General features: G+C 35.4%; 3 protein-coding genes across 6 annotated transcripts; 2 read left to right on the top strand and 1 right to left on the bottom strand.

Annotated features, from left to right (window-relative positions):
- Positions 1 to 1779: 1779 nt before the first annotated feature.
- Positions 1780 to 7178, top strand: LOC136230277 (uncharacterized). 4 transcript variants are annotated; one of them, XM_066019297.1, is made up of 13 exons: positions 1780 to 2242; positions 2312 to 2447; positions 2581 to 2717; positions 2890 to 3091; positions 3245 to 3483; positions 3590 to 3701; positions 3805 to 3949; positions 4115 to 4257; positions 4371 to 4540; positions 4707 to 5018; positions 5121 to 5176; positions 5435 to 5649; positions 5835 to 7178. In XM_066019297.1, exons 1-13 carry the CDS (start codon positions 2024 to 2026, stop codon positions 7046 to 7048), a joined length of 3300 nt encoding a protein of 1099 aa, XP_065875369.1. In that variant the 5' UTR covers positions 1780 to 2023; the 3' UTR covers positions 7049 to 7178. The 4 variants fall into 4 exon arrangements, with proteins under 4 accessions (XP_065875369.1, XP_065875376.1, XP_065875394.1 ...); XM_066019304.1 differs by lacking the exon at positions 1780 to 2242 and having other exon boundaries at positions 2310 to 2443; XM_066019322.1 differs by lacking the exon at positions 1780 to 2242 and having other exon boundaries at positions 2310 to 2443; positions 2581 to 2721.
- Positions 7179 to 8745: 1567 nt separating this feature from the next.
- On the top strand, positions 8746 to 9724 carry LOC136230266 (glutaredoxin-C1). Its single transcript, XM_066019289.1, has 4 exons — positions 8746 to 9032; positions 9130 to 9218; positions 9310 to 9408; positions 9491 to 9724. The coding sequence occupies exons 1-4, from the start codon at positions 8929 to 8931 to the stop codon at positions 9574 to 9576; spliced, it is 378 nt and encodes a 125-aa protein (XP_065875361.1). The 5' UTR covers positions 8746 to 8928; the 3' UTR covers positions 9577 to 9724.
- A 179-nt stretch (positions 9725 to 9903) lies between these two features.
- On the bottom strand, positions 9904 to 14971 carry LOC136230256 (anthranilate phosphoribosyltransferase, chloroplastic). Its single transcript, XM_066019279.1, has 9 exons — positions 14484 to 14971; positions 14259 to 14402; positions 13894 to 14055; positions 13205 to 13288; positions 12161 to 12349; positions 11651 to 11741; positions 11438 to 11497; positions 10500 to 10618; positions 9904 to 10383 (listed from the first exon to the last, which is right to left on the bottom strand). The coding sequence occupies exons 1-9, from the start codon at positions 14715 to 14717 to the stop codon at positions 10228 to 10230; spliced, it is 1239 nt and encodes a 412-aa protein (XP_065875351.1). The 5' UTR covers positions 14718 to 14971; the 3' UTR covers positions 9904 to 10227.
- Positions 14972 to 17851: the final 2880 nt, after the last annotated feature.

The raw sequence follows: 17851 nt of genomic DNA, 5'->3' as shown, positions 1-17851 counted from the left end.
TATACAGAGGCCTGAGGGATATGGCCTCTCCGGCCGCAAGAACCACTATGATATATGTAGTTTTGACTCCATATCTCCACAAAATTTAAGGATTAGGATGCTAAATTGGTGATTTGATTAGATATTTGATAAATTTAAAAAATTTGCCTGACTTAAATTTAAAATTAAGTTCGGGGAGGGGTCCCACCACAAAGGTGTACTTGTTCAAGTCTTCCCCTGCCAATTTATTTGGCAAGAAACCGCTCCTAAGACTCGAACCCGTGACCTCTTGGTCACACGACAACAACGTTTACCGTTGCGCCAAGGCTCGCCCTCCCAAACATATTTAATTTAGCAAATTTTTTTTTTTTTTACACAAACACGTCCAAAATCGGTCTCCCAACCTGACCGTCCCTAAACATAAGTAAGGTCTATGTCTGGGCTGACGGTAAATGCAAGTGAAAATCTTTTCTTTTTAACCGATTGCCAAATGGGTTTGTTCATCTTTCACTTTAATTCACGTGAATCACTCTTTATGCTTAAAAGAAAAGATGTCCCTTTTAACAACTGAACTGAATCTCCCACTTTTACTCTAAAAAGACAAAATTCAATCCTCTGCTCAACCAAAACGTTAGATACTGTTAATTGTTTTTGTCTTAACCCACTCAAGCAGAAAACTTCTATCTTTCTTCCAATTCCAGTCAATAAAAAAGATGAAAACTTTGAAATACTTCTCAATATTTAGAATCTATAATATTATAACAAAGAATTCCGACTAAAAACAATGTATATGTTGCTAGTAAAATGAATTCTAGATGTCAACACATAAAATCATTAGAAATATTCATCCTTATGTTAAAAGTTAGAAGGGGCGGAGACAAAGGGCCAGGCTCCCCGGCCGCCGGAACCATCCGGATGGTTTCCGGCCCCTCGGCCATTGAAAATACTATTGTTATGGATGATTTTGGTCTTCTATTTTCAACTTCATTAATACATGATAGTTATTGAATTTTTTTTAAGTTTGTTCAAACCGATTCAATCACAGCCACGTGTAAAATTGGTCCGATGAACCAATCATATACTCATCACTGACTTGGAAGGAATAATAAAGGGCAGAGTAAGCTGTGATAGAAATAATAAGTTTGGGCATCATGAGCATGTGAGAGGTAGTTGGTGGAATGTGTGCATGCTTGCTTGGCAGTTGGCACAGACAATTTATTTATACATGTTAGTTTGATTAGTTATGTTCCCATCTTATCACTCTTTTTTATATTTGCTAGATCCGAAAGTGTCCGCTTTGATATGTTTCATTCCTTAGACTTTGCCGTTTTAGAGTTTTATTTTTACCGTTATCATCTTGTTTTAGGATTTAAGAACTTTCACTCCGGTACCACTATGTTAGTATCGTATCACTATAACTCGTAGAGTAGAATACCATGTTAATATTGTCTCATTCTTTCAGCGTACAACTATATAACATATATAACTCAATCACTCTCTTCCTATTTTCAGTTCATTCCGATAAGTTACTTATTTTTACTAAGTTTTCTTTTGTAAAAATTGTGTTTTTACAAGAAAATGACATAAATATATGTTTGTATGTACTTATGTATGTGTTTATGAAGCTATCATAGATGGAGGAGCACAATTTTCCATGGAGACTTTTTTGTTGCAGATTTTTCAATCAATAATTTTTATGGCCAAAAATAGAGATGATGTTTCTTTGTTCTTGTCATGTTCTAAATACACTTCATTAATTGGGGAATCTCTCTATCTCTCTCTCTCTCTTACTTATCTTCCAATCCAACCAAGTTCAAGCTTAGCTGATTCTGTACTTCCACTCTCATGTTTACTTACTATCCCTAAACTCATCTTTCATCACCCATTTTCTAATCCACTCTCTCACTTCCATTATTTCTCTCTCTCTCTCTCCTTCTTTACCACATTTTTCTTTAATCAACATGCAATGTCAAATCTCCATTATTGCACTTAATTTTTAGACTTCTCTACATGGTTTTGGCTTCATTTTTGGAGCCCTACTGAAATGGTTCTGTTAACACATCCATGGAAGGTTTTCCTTTCTCTGGTTTTTGCACTTTTGTGCTTTAAAGCTCTTTGTGAGGATGATTCAGAATCAAAGCTACCTGTGAAATTCTTGAAGGCTCCTCATACAATCTCACATTTGAACTCTACTACATTTCAATTTCAAATTTTGGTTGAGGGAATTGATAATTATTGCGCAAATTGCACCATTAGTTGCAAGGTTAGCATAATTCTTCTTCTTCTTACTTACTTTTCAGCTTCTTCATCTCTCATAGGTTCATTTATGCAGCTAGATAATGGCAGCGCATCTGATTGTGGAAGTAGGATGGTTTCATACAAGGGTTTGCAGGATGGAAATCATAAATTTGAGGTCTGCTCCAATGGATCTCAAGGACTTGGCTGTGCTACATATAACTGGACTGTTGGTTAAGAAATTTTCCCTTGTATTTCTTCAACATTTCAGTTTTTTAGAATTTACTTGGTTCCTTACAAATTGAGGTTATAATGACTCTAAAAGAAGCTAAATGTAGTTCTAATTTTTTGTTTTTTTGGTTGCAGATACCATTCCCCCAACAGCATATATAACTGCATCAACATCTTTCACAAATGCTCTAAATTTCTCTGTAAATGTTTCTTTCAGTGAACCCTGCTCTACAGAAGGGGGTTTTCGATGTTCATCTGTGAATGCCTGCAACGTGAGTAGGTGCCTTAATGTTTTTAAGATTATTTAATGTTCTTTATGTGGATATGTGCTGAAATGGTTTTACGCAGATTGTTTTCTTTGTTGTTGTGAAAGTCGAATTTGATCATAACTTGTTTATTGATTGGTGTTTTTTTCGGATCGGTTGCTGCGTAATCTGTTTACAGCTGCTGGTCTATGGTGCTGGGAAAGTCATACCATCTTCACTTACTGTTTTGAAACCAAATCTTCAATATTCTCTTCTGGTAGAGTTATCACGTAGTGTTGCTTATGGACGTGTGGTACTGGTTATGGATAAGAATTTTTGTACAGACACTGCTGGAAACAGATTTACAAGGCCTGAAAACTCTTCTCTTTTTGTACATTTTGGTGAGTTTTTTCATGAGTTTTTCAAAGGATTTTCTATTACGTTCCATTAAAATCAAAGTTACTTCAAGTTGAGCTTCCAAACAGCTTTTCTCGTCCCCCTTTTCGCCAATATGTTCTGAATCGATTGTGTTCATTTGGTGGTTTATTCTACAGATAGAAGAAGTGTGTTTGCAGACCTGAGACTTCACATTCCTGAAAAGCTAATTCAGCTTGAAAATCAAACTAGGACAGTGCTGGCAACAAACAGTCTTGATAAGTTGAAATTGTATTTATACTTTTCAGAACCTATTCTGAATTCATCTGCCGAAATTCTAGATTCTCTCAATGTAAGTGAGGGTGCACTTCTTCCTATAAGTGGAGAAAACCTTGGAAGCCGTAGATTTGGTTTTCAGGTCAGTATGTCTGTCCAGTGAATTTCGTTCTCTTGATGTTCATTTAGCTGTGAACTAATTATTCCTTCTTTTAAGTGATTGTTTTATGTATGCTATTCTTTTCAAGGTTGTAAATTTCTCTAGCATTTCTATAATCACTATAGACCTTCAATCGAATTCTATAATCAGCAGACCCGGGACTTCCATTTCTCCAGTTGCACCTGTTACTTTCCTTTATGGTATAACTTCCCACATTGATAATGAATTTTTTGTGCTCTTGGAAATTAGTTGAAAGCGTTTTTCATAGATACAACCTAATAAGGATATTGATGAAACTTCCAGATTCTCAAAGACCGTCTGTTAGACTGAGTACTACGTCTAATTCAAGAACAAAGGAGCACATCATCTCGGTATCTATCAAGTTCATGAAGCCTGTATTTGGCTTCAATTCATCCTTACTAGCAATTTCAGGAGGCCAGTTGCGGAGGCAAGTCAACTGATGTAACTAAATTATATCTATGCTTACCTATGGCTGTATGAACACAGGAAAAAAAATTACTATATACTTACTTTTAGGAAATCCGAGTGAAGTAGTAAATCTTTAGAAAAATTAACTGTCATATTTTGATTTATTGCTTTTAGTGGAGTCCAGCTTTCATGAAGTTACCAGGAGCAAATACATAGCACAGATACATGCTGATGGTGATTTTGTATCTATTAGTGTTCCTCAAAATGTAACTGGAGATGTTGCTGGAAATAAAAATCTAGCATCCAATGTTCTACGAGTGAGACATTGTAAGGATCATGCTTACTACTTTTTGTTTGCACTGTGTTTAAGCATAGATGATCATAGCTGTGGAGCTTTTTGGAATTTCCTGATGATTGGCTGACATAAATTGCATATTCAGATTGTGTACCTACAGTATCTTCCCTGATTTCCGCTCTTGCAACTGCTGTTTTCGTGGCAACGGCTCTTGCTTCTGGACTGCTTACTGTGTCAACTGCAAGTCTTCAGTCCGTTGGAGCACTTTCAAGACCAACTTCCTTGCTGAACTCTAATCCTGCAAGGATTCTATTTGTATGAAACTTAACTCACGAAAAATCATCTCATTCGTATTGTTTCATATCTACCTTAGGAATTTCCCTTTTCCTCTAAGTAAATGAAGCAGATATGTCCTGATCTCAAATAATCTTGGATGCCTTGCACTGATGAGCTCCTCATACTATGTTTTCCTCTTATGTAGAGAATCGTATGCTACATTCAGGTTTTTGCACTGTCTAGATGGTTAGGTGTTGCATTGCCAGTTGAATATTATGAATTTGCAAAAGGTATACAATGGAGTATTCCCTACTTCAGTCTCCCATGGGAAAACGGAGGCATTCGCCCAATCATGTGGGCCTCGAATTTCTCTTCTATCCCACATTCTTCTTATATTTCCAGATTTCATGATTTGGAGAGTTCCCAGAACTTGCTACCCAAAGAAGAGAGTTTGAGTGTTGCTGCTTCAGTATATGGATTGCCACTCACTCCAATGGAGTACAAATCATTTTTTGAGGTCAGTATGACTTCTTGCTTTCAACTCCAAATCACTAAAGTAATCATGTTACAATATAGTATTTTTATTCTTTCTTTCTTCTTATTATTGTTTTATCAACAGATCGAAAATATGAATCCAGAAGCAGAATATATTTCTGACCCACAGAACTCAAATGGGTGAGTTTTGTACTTTTCCTGAGCTTATCATTTGCTAAAAGAACCATAGAAGTTAAATAGGTGAAGTAAACTTGGGATAAGCTACACTATGGTAAATACTAAATACTAAATGCTAATTATCTAGCCAAATGAAATTCCGTCATCGTAATGCCATCTTCAATGCTCCTTGATCCAGTCATTGCAGATGGTGCTTCCGGAAATTATTGCTAGTTTATCATTGTATTTAATATTAGTATGACATCTTATGCTCTCTTGTAGGTGGAGAATTTTCGGTAGGAGCATGTTCTGGTTGGCTGTAATTGGTGGCAGTTTGATACTGCTACATGCTCTACTCTTTTTTCTTCTAAAATTCAGAAAGAAAGACTCTGAGAAGCAGAGGGATTATGGAGCATTAGCATTCCCGAGATTCGAGATTTTTCTCATAATTCTTGCATTGCCTTGTCTTTGTGAGGCGTCAGCTTCTCTTGTCAGAGGTATCTTGCTTGTTCATCGTCACCTCTTATGCGTCTAATTTTCTACGTGCAGAAAGCATATCATATATGAGCATAAAAACCCATAGAACCTGAAATCACTTGCAAAGTTTTTCCTTTATGAGCTATGCCTTTATGGGCTGTCATGATTGCTCTCTGATGCATACATATATCTTTTGTGGTTCTAGGAGGAACGATATCGGGGGATGTAATCGGCATTCTGTTGCTTGGCGTTGTGGCATTTTTAGTTTTGGTATTATTCTTGTTCCTCTCCATTGGAATTACACTAGGGAAGCTACTTCAGTACAAGGAAGTACACCAAGAAGGGCAAATATTTCACTGGTATCAAGACCTTATTCGAGTATCTTTAGGTCCGGGCAAAAGAGGTCAATGGACATGGAAAAACCAAACTAACTCTAATTATCTAACAAAGTTTGGTCCTTTGTTTGAAGATCTGAGAGGCCCTCCTAAGTACATGCTTTCACAGATATCTGGAGGCGATCTAATGAGTAACCGAAAGGATCGCATAATTGCATCTGATGACGAAACAGAAGATGCAGAAGCACCCTTCATTCAGAAAGTATTTGGGATTCTCAGAATATACTACACATTGCTCGAAACAGTCAGGCGAGTTGTGTTGGGTATTATGGCTGGCGTGTACTTAGATAACTGGTCCTCGGCAACTCCAACAATCATCTTGTTGTGCATTACCTCATTTCAGCTCTTTTTCCTAGTTCTTAAGAAGCCTTTTGTTAAGAAAAAGGTCCAACTGGTTGAGATCATCACCATTTCCTGTCAAGAATGCTTGTTTGTCACTTGTTTTATACTCAAAGAAAAGAAACTAACAACAGAAACCGAAACTAAAGTTGGAATATTCATGATTATGCTGTTCTTGATTGGATTCTTGGCGGAAATGATCAACGAATGGTATGCATTGTATAAACAGACAAAGCTGCTGGACCCTGCAAAGAAGTGTTTTTCAACAGGAATCAAAACTGCATCAATTGGATTTGTGTTGTTCTTCACTCCACAGAAAATGAGTAGAAATTTGGAATGCAAACTCGCTGAGGATCGACAGCAAGGACGAGAAGCATTAGAGAGTAGTTCATCAGCGGACAGGAATAGGAACTCGCGAAGCAGGAGCTCGGGCACTCCTGATAAACCATGGACGAAACAGTTAAGAGAAATGGCAAAAGCTAGCTTTACTAATGGAAAAGAAAGAGGTCCGAGTGAGCCTTCAACCAGCCGTACTAAATGGAGTGAGCCTTCAACCAGCCGGACTAAATGGAGTGGATTTTACACATCGAAAAGCAGTGATGCTTCATCTCAGAATTCTACAGAGGTCAAGTTAAAACCAAGTCGGTTATACAAAGATTTAGAAGCCATTTTTGCATCGAAATGAAACTATGTTTCAGTTGAAGAGCTTTCAACAGCTTTTCCTGAAAGTATTAGTTGAGCTTTCAACAGCTTTCCTATTGCTTGTTGGCTTTACCAATCTATTTATATTGCATTATTGCATCTAATTATCTATCTATCTATCTCTTTATCTCTTTATATTATTGCGTTTATATTAAGCTTGCTAATATAATTTATATTTGAATATCATAAAAAGTAAAAAAATGCATAATATGCATGCTAAACTCGGATTAAGAATTAATAATATATATATAAGCTAATAGTTTGACTTAATACATCACGACCTTCTGATTAACTCTTTAAGCTCACGTGGACAAAAGATGATTTTGATACATTGAACTTTATATGGTTTTAAAAAAGTTCTTGTGCTCAACAATCCCTATAAGCAAGTTAAGGCCTAATAAATTATTTTAAACAAATTCAGATAATTGATACTTAACTTTAAATAAGTTTAGAAAAACCAACAAAACACTTTATAAGGTAAGTTTAGAGAAACTAATAAAATACTTTGCAATTAGAAGTTCCGATCATTTTTTTTTTGTGTGGCTAAAGTCAAAGAACTCTTGATATATTAAATCTAATATCTTTAAAAGGTTATAGTTAGTATATATTTAGTAAATCTTATATAAGGTAAGATAAATGTTAGAAAAGATTAACTTGAAAAATAAAATGAATATGTAAAAACAATAAAACTGGATTAACATGAATTAAGTGAAACTATAGGAAAGTCTATTGTATTCATACAGTAGCGCTCATTTGGTCATTCACCGTTAGATCCATGCTTATTAAATTTAAGCTTTAGGATGGTTTGAATCTCCACCATATGATTCTAATAAGTATGGATCTAACGGTGAATGACCAAATTCATTTAGTCATTCAGGGTCCAGATGAGCATTACTGTGTATTCATATTTGAACATCTTTTACACATACGAAAGTTTGAACTATTTTGCTTTCCACTTGAACCTTCCCATATTTATTTTACTAAGTGGCTAGTAGACGTATACGAGCACATATACTCAACTTAGATCCTCTTTCAATTAAAGTTTTTTTTTTTTGTATATACTAGGATTCAAATTCAAGATCACTAGCTTAGCGACTTGAGCCCCTTAACCACTCAAATCGATCTTAATTGGCTAATAATATTATTATTGAAATGTTGTTTTTAACATATTTGTAATACTTCTTTGTGAGTGTTAGCACTAATGTGCACATGTTGCTTTCTTGTTTGCTAAAGCCAAGTCTAGGCTGCTGTTGACAACGGAATAAAAGAAGTACCAGATAGAACGTCAACAAATGGGAATCAAGACAGCAAGCAACTGGTTACAAATATATATATTTTTCTATATTAATTTTTTTTAAAAAGATATTAAATCATTTTTAATCCTATAATACACATTTTAATAATAATCATGTAATAATTTATTTATTTATAAATAAATAAATATAAAATACAACTGTAATTAATTTCTGGAAACCCTATCACCATTAACATTGTTAATGTTTTTACATCATACCACTTGTTAACATTGAAGAAATAATAAGTGTGATTAAAATCCAAATTATTTTAAGCCTGGCAGATAAAATCCAAGTGTGAAGAAAATAGAAATAGCGGTTATTTTATTAAAATCCAAATTATTTTACGCATAAAGGTCAACGGGCTTTCTCACTAGAGAGCATCTGATCCGTTTCTGTGTTGTACACCTTCTCAAGATCTGCAGTGCTGCCGTGTGCCTAGTTGAGGAGGAGCCACCTGTTTCTCCGCCGGCACGAAAATCTAAAACAGGACATCTGTTCCTCGCATATCGGCTACCTTTGTCCGTCTCTGCTCTCCCAATCCCTAAAATACTCCAACATAGCCAGAAAAATGGGTTCCATCTTCAGTTCTAACAACAAAACACAAGAAGAACTTGATATGGCTCTTAACAAGGCCAAGGAGATCGCCACTTCTGCCCCTGTCGTCGTTTTCAGGTTTTCCGATTCCCTCTTTTTCCAATTTGTGTTTCCTCTGCCTTTCAATTTAGGGATAAAAATCAGGTTGTTGAGAATCTTTGTGCTTTATTTGCAGCAAAACCTATTGTGGTTATTGTACGAGAGTGAAGCAGCTGCTGACTCAATTAGGAGCAAGTTTTAAGGTCATTGAATTGGATGTGGAAAGTAAGATTATTTATAGCTATTTAATCAAGTATATACATCACTTGTTTCTTTTTATTTATCAATTTGAATTCCCCTTTTCTTTCTGATGAAGGTGATGGAGATGATATCCATTCAGCTTTAAAGCAATGGACTGGCCTGGGGACCGTTCCTAATGTGTTTATTGCTGGAAAAAACATCGGTGGCTGTGATTGTATGTCTTCTGTTTCTCCTCTGCTTTTTACTGCAATAGAATTCAATATCTGATTACATTTTCTTGTTTAATTTGGTTGCAGCTACATTCGACAAGTACAAAAATGGCGAGCTCTTGACACTTCTCAATGAAGCTGGCGCCATTGCTAACAACTCTGCTCAGCTTTAAATAGGTGTTAGAAAACAGGTTCATCATGTGCAAACAAAAATAAAATGTAATGTAATCAAATCCAAAATTAAATGGTTTGTAAGGAATAATTCATGAGGACTCATGTATTTGGTTCAGTTGTAGTTTATATCTACTCTTGTTATTGCGACGTTACCATTTTTCAATTCCAACCAAACACCTATATTCTAAAAGAAAAAGCAAAAGCCAAGAAAATAAAGATTCAAATTCTACTGTTTGGAGTTCCAACCAAACACTTATATTCTACCAGAAAAAGAAAAAGCCAAAAAGAGCTATGAAAGTAAAGATTCAAATTGAAGAAAAAAAATATGAAAGAACCGAATGAACACTTTAATGTAAATGGGTTTCATTGGGATGCATTACATTTTTGCTAGGATTACATTCCTCAAACTCAAGACAGCAATTGTTACAAGTCAATGGTTGAAAATTTGAGCTACATACATAAGCCACACACCACATAGAGCTGTAGCTTCTCTATAGAATTGCCAAATCTCTGGCAATGCTTTGTTCAAGCTTAATCTAAGACCAATTAAAATACAGGCAGTCTTGCTTGACAAGTATTTTCATCTTTCGGGCTGTTGCTCTTCACAACTAAATTGATGAAGTTTCAATATAAAAAACATGGTGAAAAGTTCAAGATGAAATGTTACATGCATTTGAAACGCGTATCCATAAATTAAGCGTTTCCATAGCTTTTCCTGATGATTGTGTCTCACGAACCAGAGCTACTGCTTCAGCTAGAGAATCCGCAATTCCACTCACCAAGAGAGCTGCTGCCGCATTAAGAATCTGATGATATGTAATTCTCGAGTCAGAACTCGAAATGAGACTACATATTTCAATGAAGAACACAAAGGAGAACAGGAAATTGTTATGGGAAAATATAAAGGGTTGAAGAAACTAACAAGTGCATCTGCTATTGGTCCTTTCTCCCCGGACAGCACCCGTCTTAGTGCTTGAGCATTATACTCCGGATCTCCACCTCGTAAGCTGTCTAAAGTGCATCTACGAATACCAAAGTCCACTGTCCAAAATATACTCTCATTTTAGTGCAAGTTCAACATAATCATATGCATATACAACTTCTCAAAGACAAATCACACAGTTAATGTGATACTTAACGTAGCTACTGCCACATTATGCTAGGGCTGTGCATTATGCGGTTTGAAACCGCAAAACCGAACCGAACCGACACTGTTCGGTTTTTCGGTTTGGTTTTATTATTCCACGGTTCGGATTCGGTGTGTTATTTTGGAGAATTTCGGTTTTCGGTGCTGTTCGGTTCGGTTTCTAATAAAAACCGAAATAACCGAACCGCACCGATTAGTCGCTACTATGTCGTTTTATATATTTATGGTTGGAAAAAAATTCTAATCCTTCCTAAATTTATACACACCACCTATCTAATGATAACACAACCTGCTAATTTTATGATTCTACAAAAAAAAAAAAACATTTAATATAACCATTAAATTCTAATTTAACATCTATTTACCTTAACTTTGAATTTAATATAACCATTAAATTCTAATCTAACACTTATTTACTTTAAAAAAACATTTAATATAACCATTAATTTATGCTCTTACTTAGTATATGAATTAAAGCTTTGTGCTTTTTAGATTATTTGTAAAGTTTTATAATAATTCGGTTAATTCGGGAAAAACCGAACCGAACCGAAAAAAATCGGTTCGGTTCGGTTCGGTTTATGTTCTTACGTCGGTTCAGTTCGGTACAAGATTTTTAAATATTTCGGTTCGGTTCGGTCGGTTTTAAACCGATGCACAGCCCTATCATTATGCCACATTTTCAAAGAATAACCAAGTTTGTGAGAAGAACTTACGTGGATCAAATGAAAACTTCACAATCTTTTCAGGAGTAATATCGAGTACTACCCCGGGTCCTATATTCAGAACATTACGCGTAAATTAGACGAGCTTGAAACGAAAGGCCAAATCGAATCATTAGAACAGTTGAATTGAAGCATCTTAAACTCAGAGTATCACTATATATTCCATGTAAGTAGAGATTAAAAGAGAAAACAAAGAAATTATACCAATGGGACTCATTTCGTCCAAGCCTTCTGAGTGAACAACTAGTGCTCTCTTCATTCCAAATCGTTGTAATGCTCTAGCCATTTTAGGGACCTAAGAAGGAACATTAAAAAGTAGTATTCTAAAAGATGATACGGTGAGAAAAGTAGTCTCCCATAACTCTCCAAACTTTTGCCTTGGCCACAATGAGAATCTTAAAATGAAAAGTCCCATATAGATATCATATGGTCATGAATCATGATAAAGGGCGGCCCGGTGCACTATACAAACATAAAATCATTTGCTTGTAACTGTCAGCGACCAAATGCTTACCAATATCAACAGATTCAATTGCAGATGTCATAATTGGATGTAAATCGACATGTTAAGAACTCGGAATTCAAAAACTTCAATTAATCATGAATTTATATTCTTTCATCAACATTCGGCAGTAGGATTAATGAACTGAACCAGTGAAGAGACAACTGCAGATTGTTTCTGCCACAAATAGGGTGTATGATATAGGTACTTACTAAATCTTCCTTGTATACACCAACAACACCAAACGGGACTTGTGCAGGATTCAACATAGGGCCCAAAATATTGAACACTGTTTTTATTTTCAGCTTTTTCCTCACAGGGCTGACGGTCTTCATTGCTGGATGGTATTTCGGGGACATCATGAAACCAATTCCTGCTTCATTGACACACTTCCGTACCCCCTGATTTCATTTAACAGACAAGAGACCAAACTAAATGAGTACAAACAAGAACAATGTGTTTAATTCTGTAAATGCAAGGTTAACCGTTCACCAATAATTTAAATTTCACCTAATTAAAATTCAGTCTAAAAAAAGAAAAAACTGAAACCATCTATAACTCCAAAGAAGTTGCGTTCCTAAAGAGTCTCCAATTTAGATAGGAGCTTAAAAAGTGTGGAGACCATATCACTCGAAAGCTCTCAGTAACTTAACCCCTACCCAGTGACAACTCACTGACATAGAATGCTCCAATGCGTAGGGTGCTTAATTGAAACTTTTAGGATGTTTTTACTCTAAAAATTAAAGCTTCGTACACAGATTTCAATGGAGTTTTCCAGTGATAAGTGGTGCTCAAGCCCCCTCCCGACCCTCCTAGATCCGTCCCCGCCCCTACTACAGCTGCATTATTGATTAGGAACATAATTCCAACCATACACTCGAGCAGACAAGGAATATCTATGCACTAGCAAAATCTAGCAAGGAATTGACACATTATCAATAATATTTCGTGGACATGGACCATTTATTTTTTTTCAAGCTAGTAATAAATGCTCAACTCAACCAAAACCATAACCAAATATTATATGCAGTTAAAGTTAAATAGGTATCATCTCATTATGTTCAAGCGCAAAAAGGAACATTTATCATTTGAAGGTTTTGGCATGACGAGCATTTAGTTTCCTAATACTAGTATACTACTAGCTTAGCAGCTCTAGGGATAGATATTGGAAAAGAGGGACCAAAAAATCATTATCACAAAAACAATGCAGTAACTTCAACCTTTAGCATTAATGGCTTTCATTCATAATAACCTACCTCTGAGTCCAGGTCAATCGCAACTCCCAACGCTTCTAATACATCAGCACTTCCGCATGCAGAGGAACTAGAACGATTCCCTTGCTGTGATTAAAAAAATCAACTTCCCTAACAGTTAGCATGTCACAATGAATAACCAGGAAACACATTTATTGCTTTAATTTAGGGATAAGTTCAAATTTGCCCACGCTTTTTAGGGAAGTGCAAATATATCCCTAGAAATGGTAAAATTTTGTCCTTTTTCCAACTTGGAGCAATTTAAGGCTAAAATAACAGTGCATTAAAATCAATTGTGGGCTCAGGTAACAAAACTATAAAACGATACTCTTTCCTGGACAGAAAGACAAAGACAAGGGGGCACTGGGTGTCAGCGCACCCCTGGCTATTGGGTACATCCTTTATAGGGATAATTATACCCTTGCCCATCACTTCATCTTCATTTACGGGGGTTCTGATTGCACCTAACAAATGAAGTATCGTGCATCTTATTGTTTTTTTGCCCCCAACCCAAGTTAAAATGGCAGCATTTTAGCCTAGGTACGGACAAAATAAATTTGAAGTCCAACCAATATGAGCTGAATTTATTTTTACACATTGAATTTTACCATTTTTTACAATAGGATGTATCTTCACTTCTCAAGATAAAGTTTGACCTTATCCCTTTAATTTAAAGCTAGAAAAGTGGTCACCTTGGCAACTTTTGCACCACAAGCAGCAGCAAGAATTGCTGCCCCTGTAGAAATGTTAACCGTGTTTGCTCCATCACCACCAGTTCCAACAATGTCAACTGCATCAACTAACCCTTCAACTTTCCTAGCATACTTAATCATCGCCCTTGCCAATCCTACAACCTGTTAGCCCTCGCAAATGCCAAAATCATTATTACTGCATCAAATTCAACTAATTACTGTACGGGACTGTTCTGAAACTAAACGAAATAAGCAAATTGAATTGGTCCAGTTAACAGTTCCGAAGCTTTGAGAGGAAATCTTCCAATAAACTCAGTTTATACATTTATTGAGCTTTCAATTACTAAGAAGCAGAAACTACTCACTTCTTCAAAAGTCTCTCCTTTGGCTCTAAGCAGCACAAGAAAAGCACTAATAAGTGTCTCATTGGCATCATCTAGTAAAAAATTAAGCGATGCCTCGGCCTCTGATTCCGATAAATCCACCCGATCAATCAAAGATTCAAGCAGCTAACCAAAAGATAATCACAACAGTAAATCAAAATTGAAAAAAACTTATAAAAAATGACCACATTTAAAAATAGTGCATACCTCATTAAATGCAGTAACGGGCGCAGATGAGTTCTGATAAATACTGGAAAGGACAGAGTTACATTTACTTCTGATCCGACCATGACTGCTATTACATATCTGTCTATGACAGTAAATTGGTGATGCACAGTTGTCCCCTCCAATTGGTGAAATGAGTCGCCGAGTTAATGAAGAAGAGACAGGGATTACAGGTTGAGGGGAAGAGAGCGCAGAAAGGGAAAAAGTGATTGTCATCGCCAAAATCCAATAGTGAAAAACTAAAAATTAAGTTGAGGATGTGAGATAGAAAAGGAAATGAAAATGGGACAAAGGAGAGAAGAAGACAACAGTAGGGAGAGAGAAATTGGAATCGGACATTAATTGAAATAGGTTTTGAAATTGGAGGAAGGAAAGGAACCCAAATTTAAGACTTGGGGTTGTTGGATTTTCAGAATCGGCTCTGACGCCGATGCAATAACGCAAATCTCAACATGGACCAAATATTAATTTTTCCATCTTAAAGTCAAAAAATTTCGGATTTTTAATGGTTACTTAAAGAAATTGGGATAAGTATCAAGTGAGTTTTTTTTTTCAAAATCAAATGAGTTTTTCAAATTTTCAAATCTGTAAATTTTGATATTGTTTAGACACGTGGCAATCTTTAAATATTTTTTATTATTTATTAATTTATAATTTATTTATTGAAAGGTGGTCTCGGCATTAGGACTATTAAGAAAGTTAATATAGCGATAGTGGCAAAACTCTTCTAGCTGGTTTTAACTGACAGTGAAGCGTTATAGGTCAAGTGTCTAAAAGCAAAATATTGTGCTAATAGAGAATGATTGGATTTATTCAAGGCCAAGAACTCGCAATCTTCTATATGGAGGAGCATTGTGATAGGATCAAGTCTTTTGGCTAAAAGGATTGGTAGGATTGTTCAAAATGGTAAAAATACTCTCTTCTGGCAGGAGATTTGGTGCGGAGAGGATCGTTTGCTTGATAAAGCTGTTGCTAACTGTTTCGTGCCTTTTTGGTGTGGATTGGATCGGATTGCGAGCGTGCCAGTAGCTTTGTCAAAAAACTACAAAAAGAGCTAAAAGCTAAGATCTAACTTCTAATCAAACGAAAGTGTAAAAGCTTAAAGGACATAAAATGCTTAAAATTCGTAGTGAAATTTAGAAGACTGATTATGACTACACTAAGATGTTGCAAAAGAGAGAATTCAAAGAGGGAAACTTTGCTTGGATTGTATAGAAATGTTTGTATTGATAAAAAAACTGAAAGATTAGAGCTAGAGCTTACAAGTTGAAAGTGTGAGACGAAACTTTATAATAAACTAATAAACTTAAAACCACCCCAAGTCAAGTAATATGTTTAGAAAAGGATTGACATATCACTGTTGAGACTTGCATGTAACAATGTCTTCTGTCAAGACAGAGAGCTGATCTCACAAGCTTCAGATATACAGATAATCTGGACAGTTGCATGGATCCAATGAAAGGGAGTTCATTAGGATTGGGGACCCGACTTGAGATAACAGGATGGGTAGATTTATCCTTGTCACCTGTTCATCTCATTGGTATTAATAGGCATAAGTAATCCTCAGACTCAAAGGAATGTTAATTGGTGATTCTGGATTATGGAATGTGATGCTTTGATCCTGTTGTAACACGATCCATAACAGAGATGACTCTGGGGTGTGAACGGCAGACGTTGGGTATCACATGAAGTAATTGCAGGAAAGTTATACATTGGATTGAGAATTTGTCACTCCGGATAAATGGGAGATACGTCCAAGGATCGCTTGTAGAAGACTTGACTCTAAATCCTTGCAAGGTGATAGCTTAAGACTTGAAATACAGATTTCACTTAACCTATCTAATTGGAGTTGGCTCGGCCTGTACAAGTAAAACGAACGTCTCGCTATATGTGACTTGACATTATCCATAGTCATAAGATTCAGTTCAAGGATGTAGTTGATAAAGGGTCGAATTATACTGTAACTAATACGGAAATGTCAACGACAGAATCAACCTGTCTTCTTATAGCTCTGGGGGAATGTTTCAGATTTGCTAATCACATTCCGCGTACTCATTTCGTTATGCAAAGATTAAATATAATTCTGAGAAAATTAATTTAATAGTTGCATACGGCTAGAAGCAATAAGAACCTAATGGGTCACACATAAGACTTGGAGCCCAAAAGAGAAACAGATGTTAATTAATTGATGGAAGCCCAACTGAGTCCACTAAGGCCCAGTAAATGAGGGGGGCGATTTTATGTAGTAAAATACATAAATAATTAATTTGATTTTTAACAATTCTAATTAGATTATAATTGTGAATTAAATTAATTAAAGGATAAATAAGTTAGGAGGTTTAATGAGATTAAATTGCTCCTATTATTATCCTATAAGGTTATTATTATTATCTTTATATTTAAGATATAATTGTAAATAATAAATAAGAATTATATTCCGAATTAAATTTTTATTCAGTAACCTAATTCTATCTAACTAGGGTTTAGATACAAGAGAGTATTTATAACCCCCCTATTGGTAAATTTCGACCAACACAGACAATCCCGGGAGAGAGAATTTCGACACCCCTTGTTGAGGACGAGATTATCCACCGCTTCCTTTCGTTTCAATTGATTATCAATCTCTTTTCTCTAATCCTTGATCTTGTGTTGATTAATTAGAGACAATCTACTTTGGTTGTTTTATACGGTTGAGTTCTAACTTGATTTTGAATTGTGTTTTGTTTTGTGCTCGGGAACTCGGAGTAAGAGTTGTGAGCACTACGATTGCAACGGTAGATAGAACTCCAAAAGGTATTTCCTTCTATCCCTCTTTATATGAAATAACGATTAACGGATCTTGGGTTAATGGAAATAGGTTAAAATTTTTATATTTCCGCTATCAAACGTTAGCCTATTTTCCTTCAGTGGTATCAGAGCCTGCGTTAAATCCGTTATTTTATATATGAAAATTTAGAAGTTTTTCAATCAGATAGAATGAATATTTATAATTAGGTTAATTAACGAAACTATTTTTTATTAATTAATTCTAAAGATAAATAAGTTTTAATTAATTGTTAATTAAAATAGATTCTGCATATGTTCCTAATTATTTTGGTTGATAATCATTATAACAAAATCTATTAGTTTTATAGTTAGATTGATAAAAATTAGTTTTATTATTCTAAAGATAAAACGGAAAAATCTTTAATAAGTTTTTTCCTTATTTTCTGAAAATCGTTTTAAAACCGTTTTAAAACATATATATATATGTATTTATATTTAAAAAAATTGATGAACAGCAGTTCGGGTCGCACCGCGCGACTCGAACAGCTGTTCCGCGGTTGCTGCCTCACGACAGCAACCGGGTT

Source organism: Euphorbia lathyris, chromosome 1 (assembly GCF_963576675.1).
Source record: "Euphorbia lathyris chromosome 1, ddEupLath1.1, whole genome shotgun sequence".
NCBI classification, from domain to species: domain Eukaryota; kingdom Viridiplantae; phylum Streptophyta; class Magnoliopsida; order Malpighiales; family Euphorbiaceae; genus Euphorbia; species Euphorbia lathyris.
Note: the sequence above shows the minus strand (reverse complement) of the source record. Positions and strands in the feature narration are given on the sequence as shown.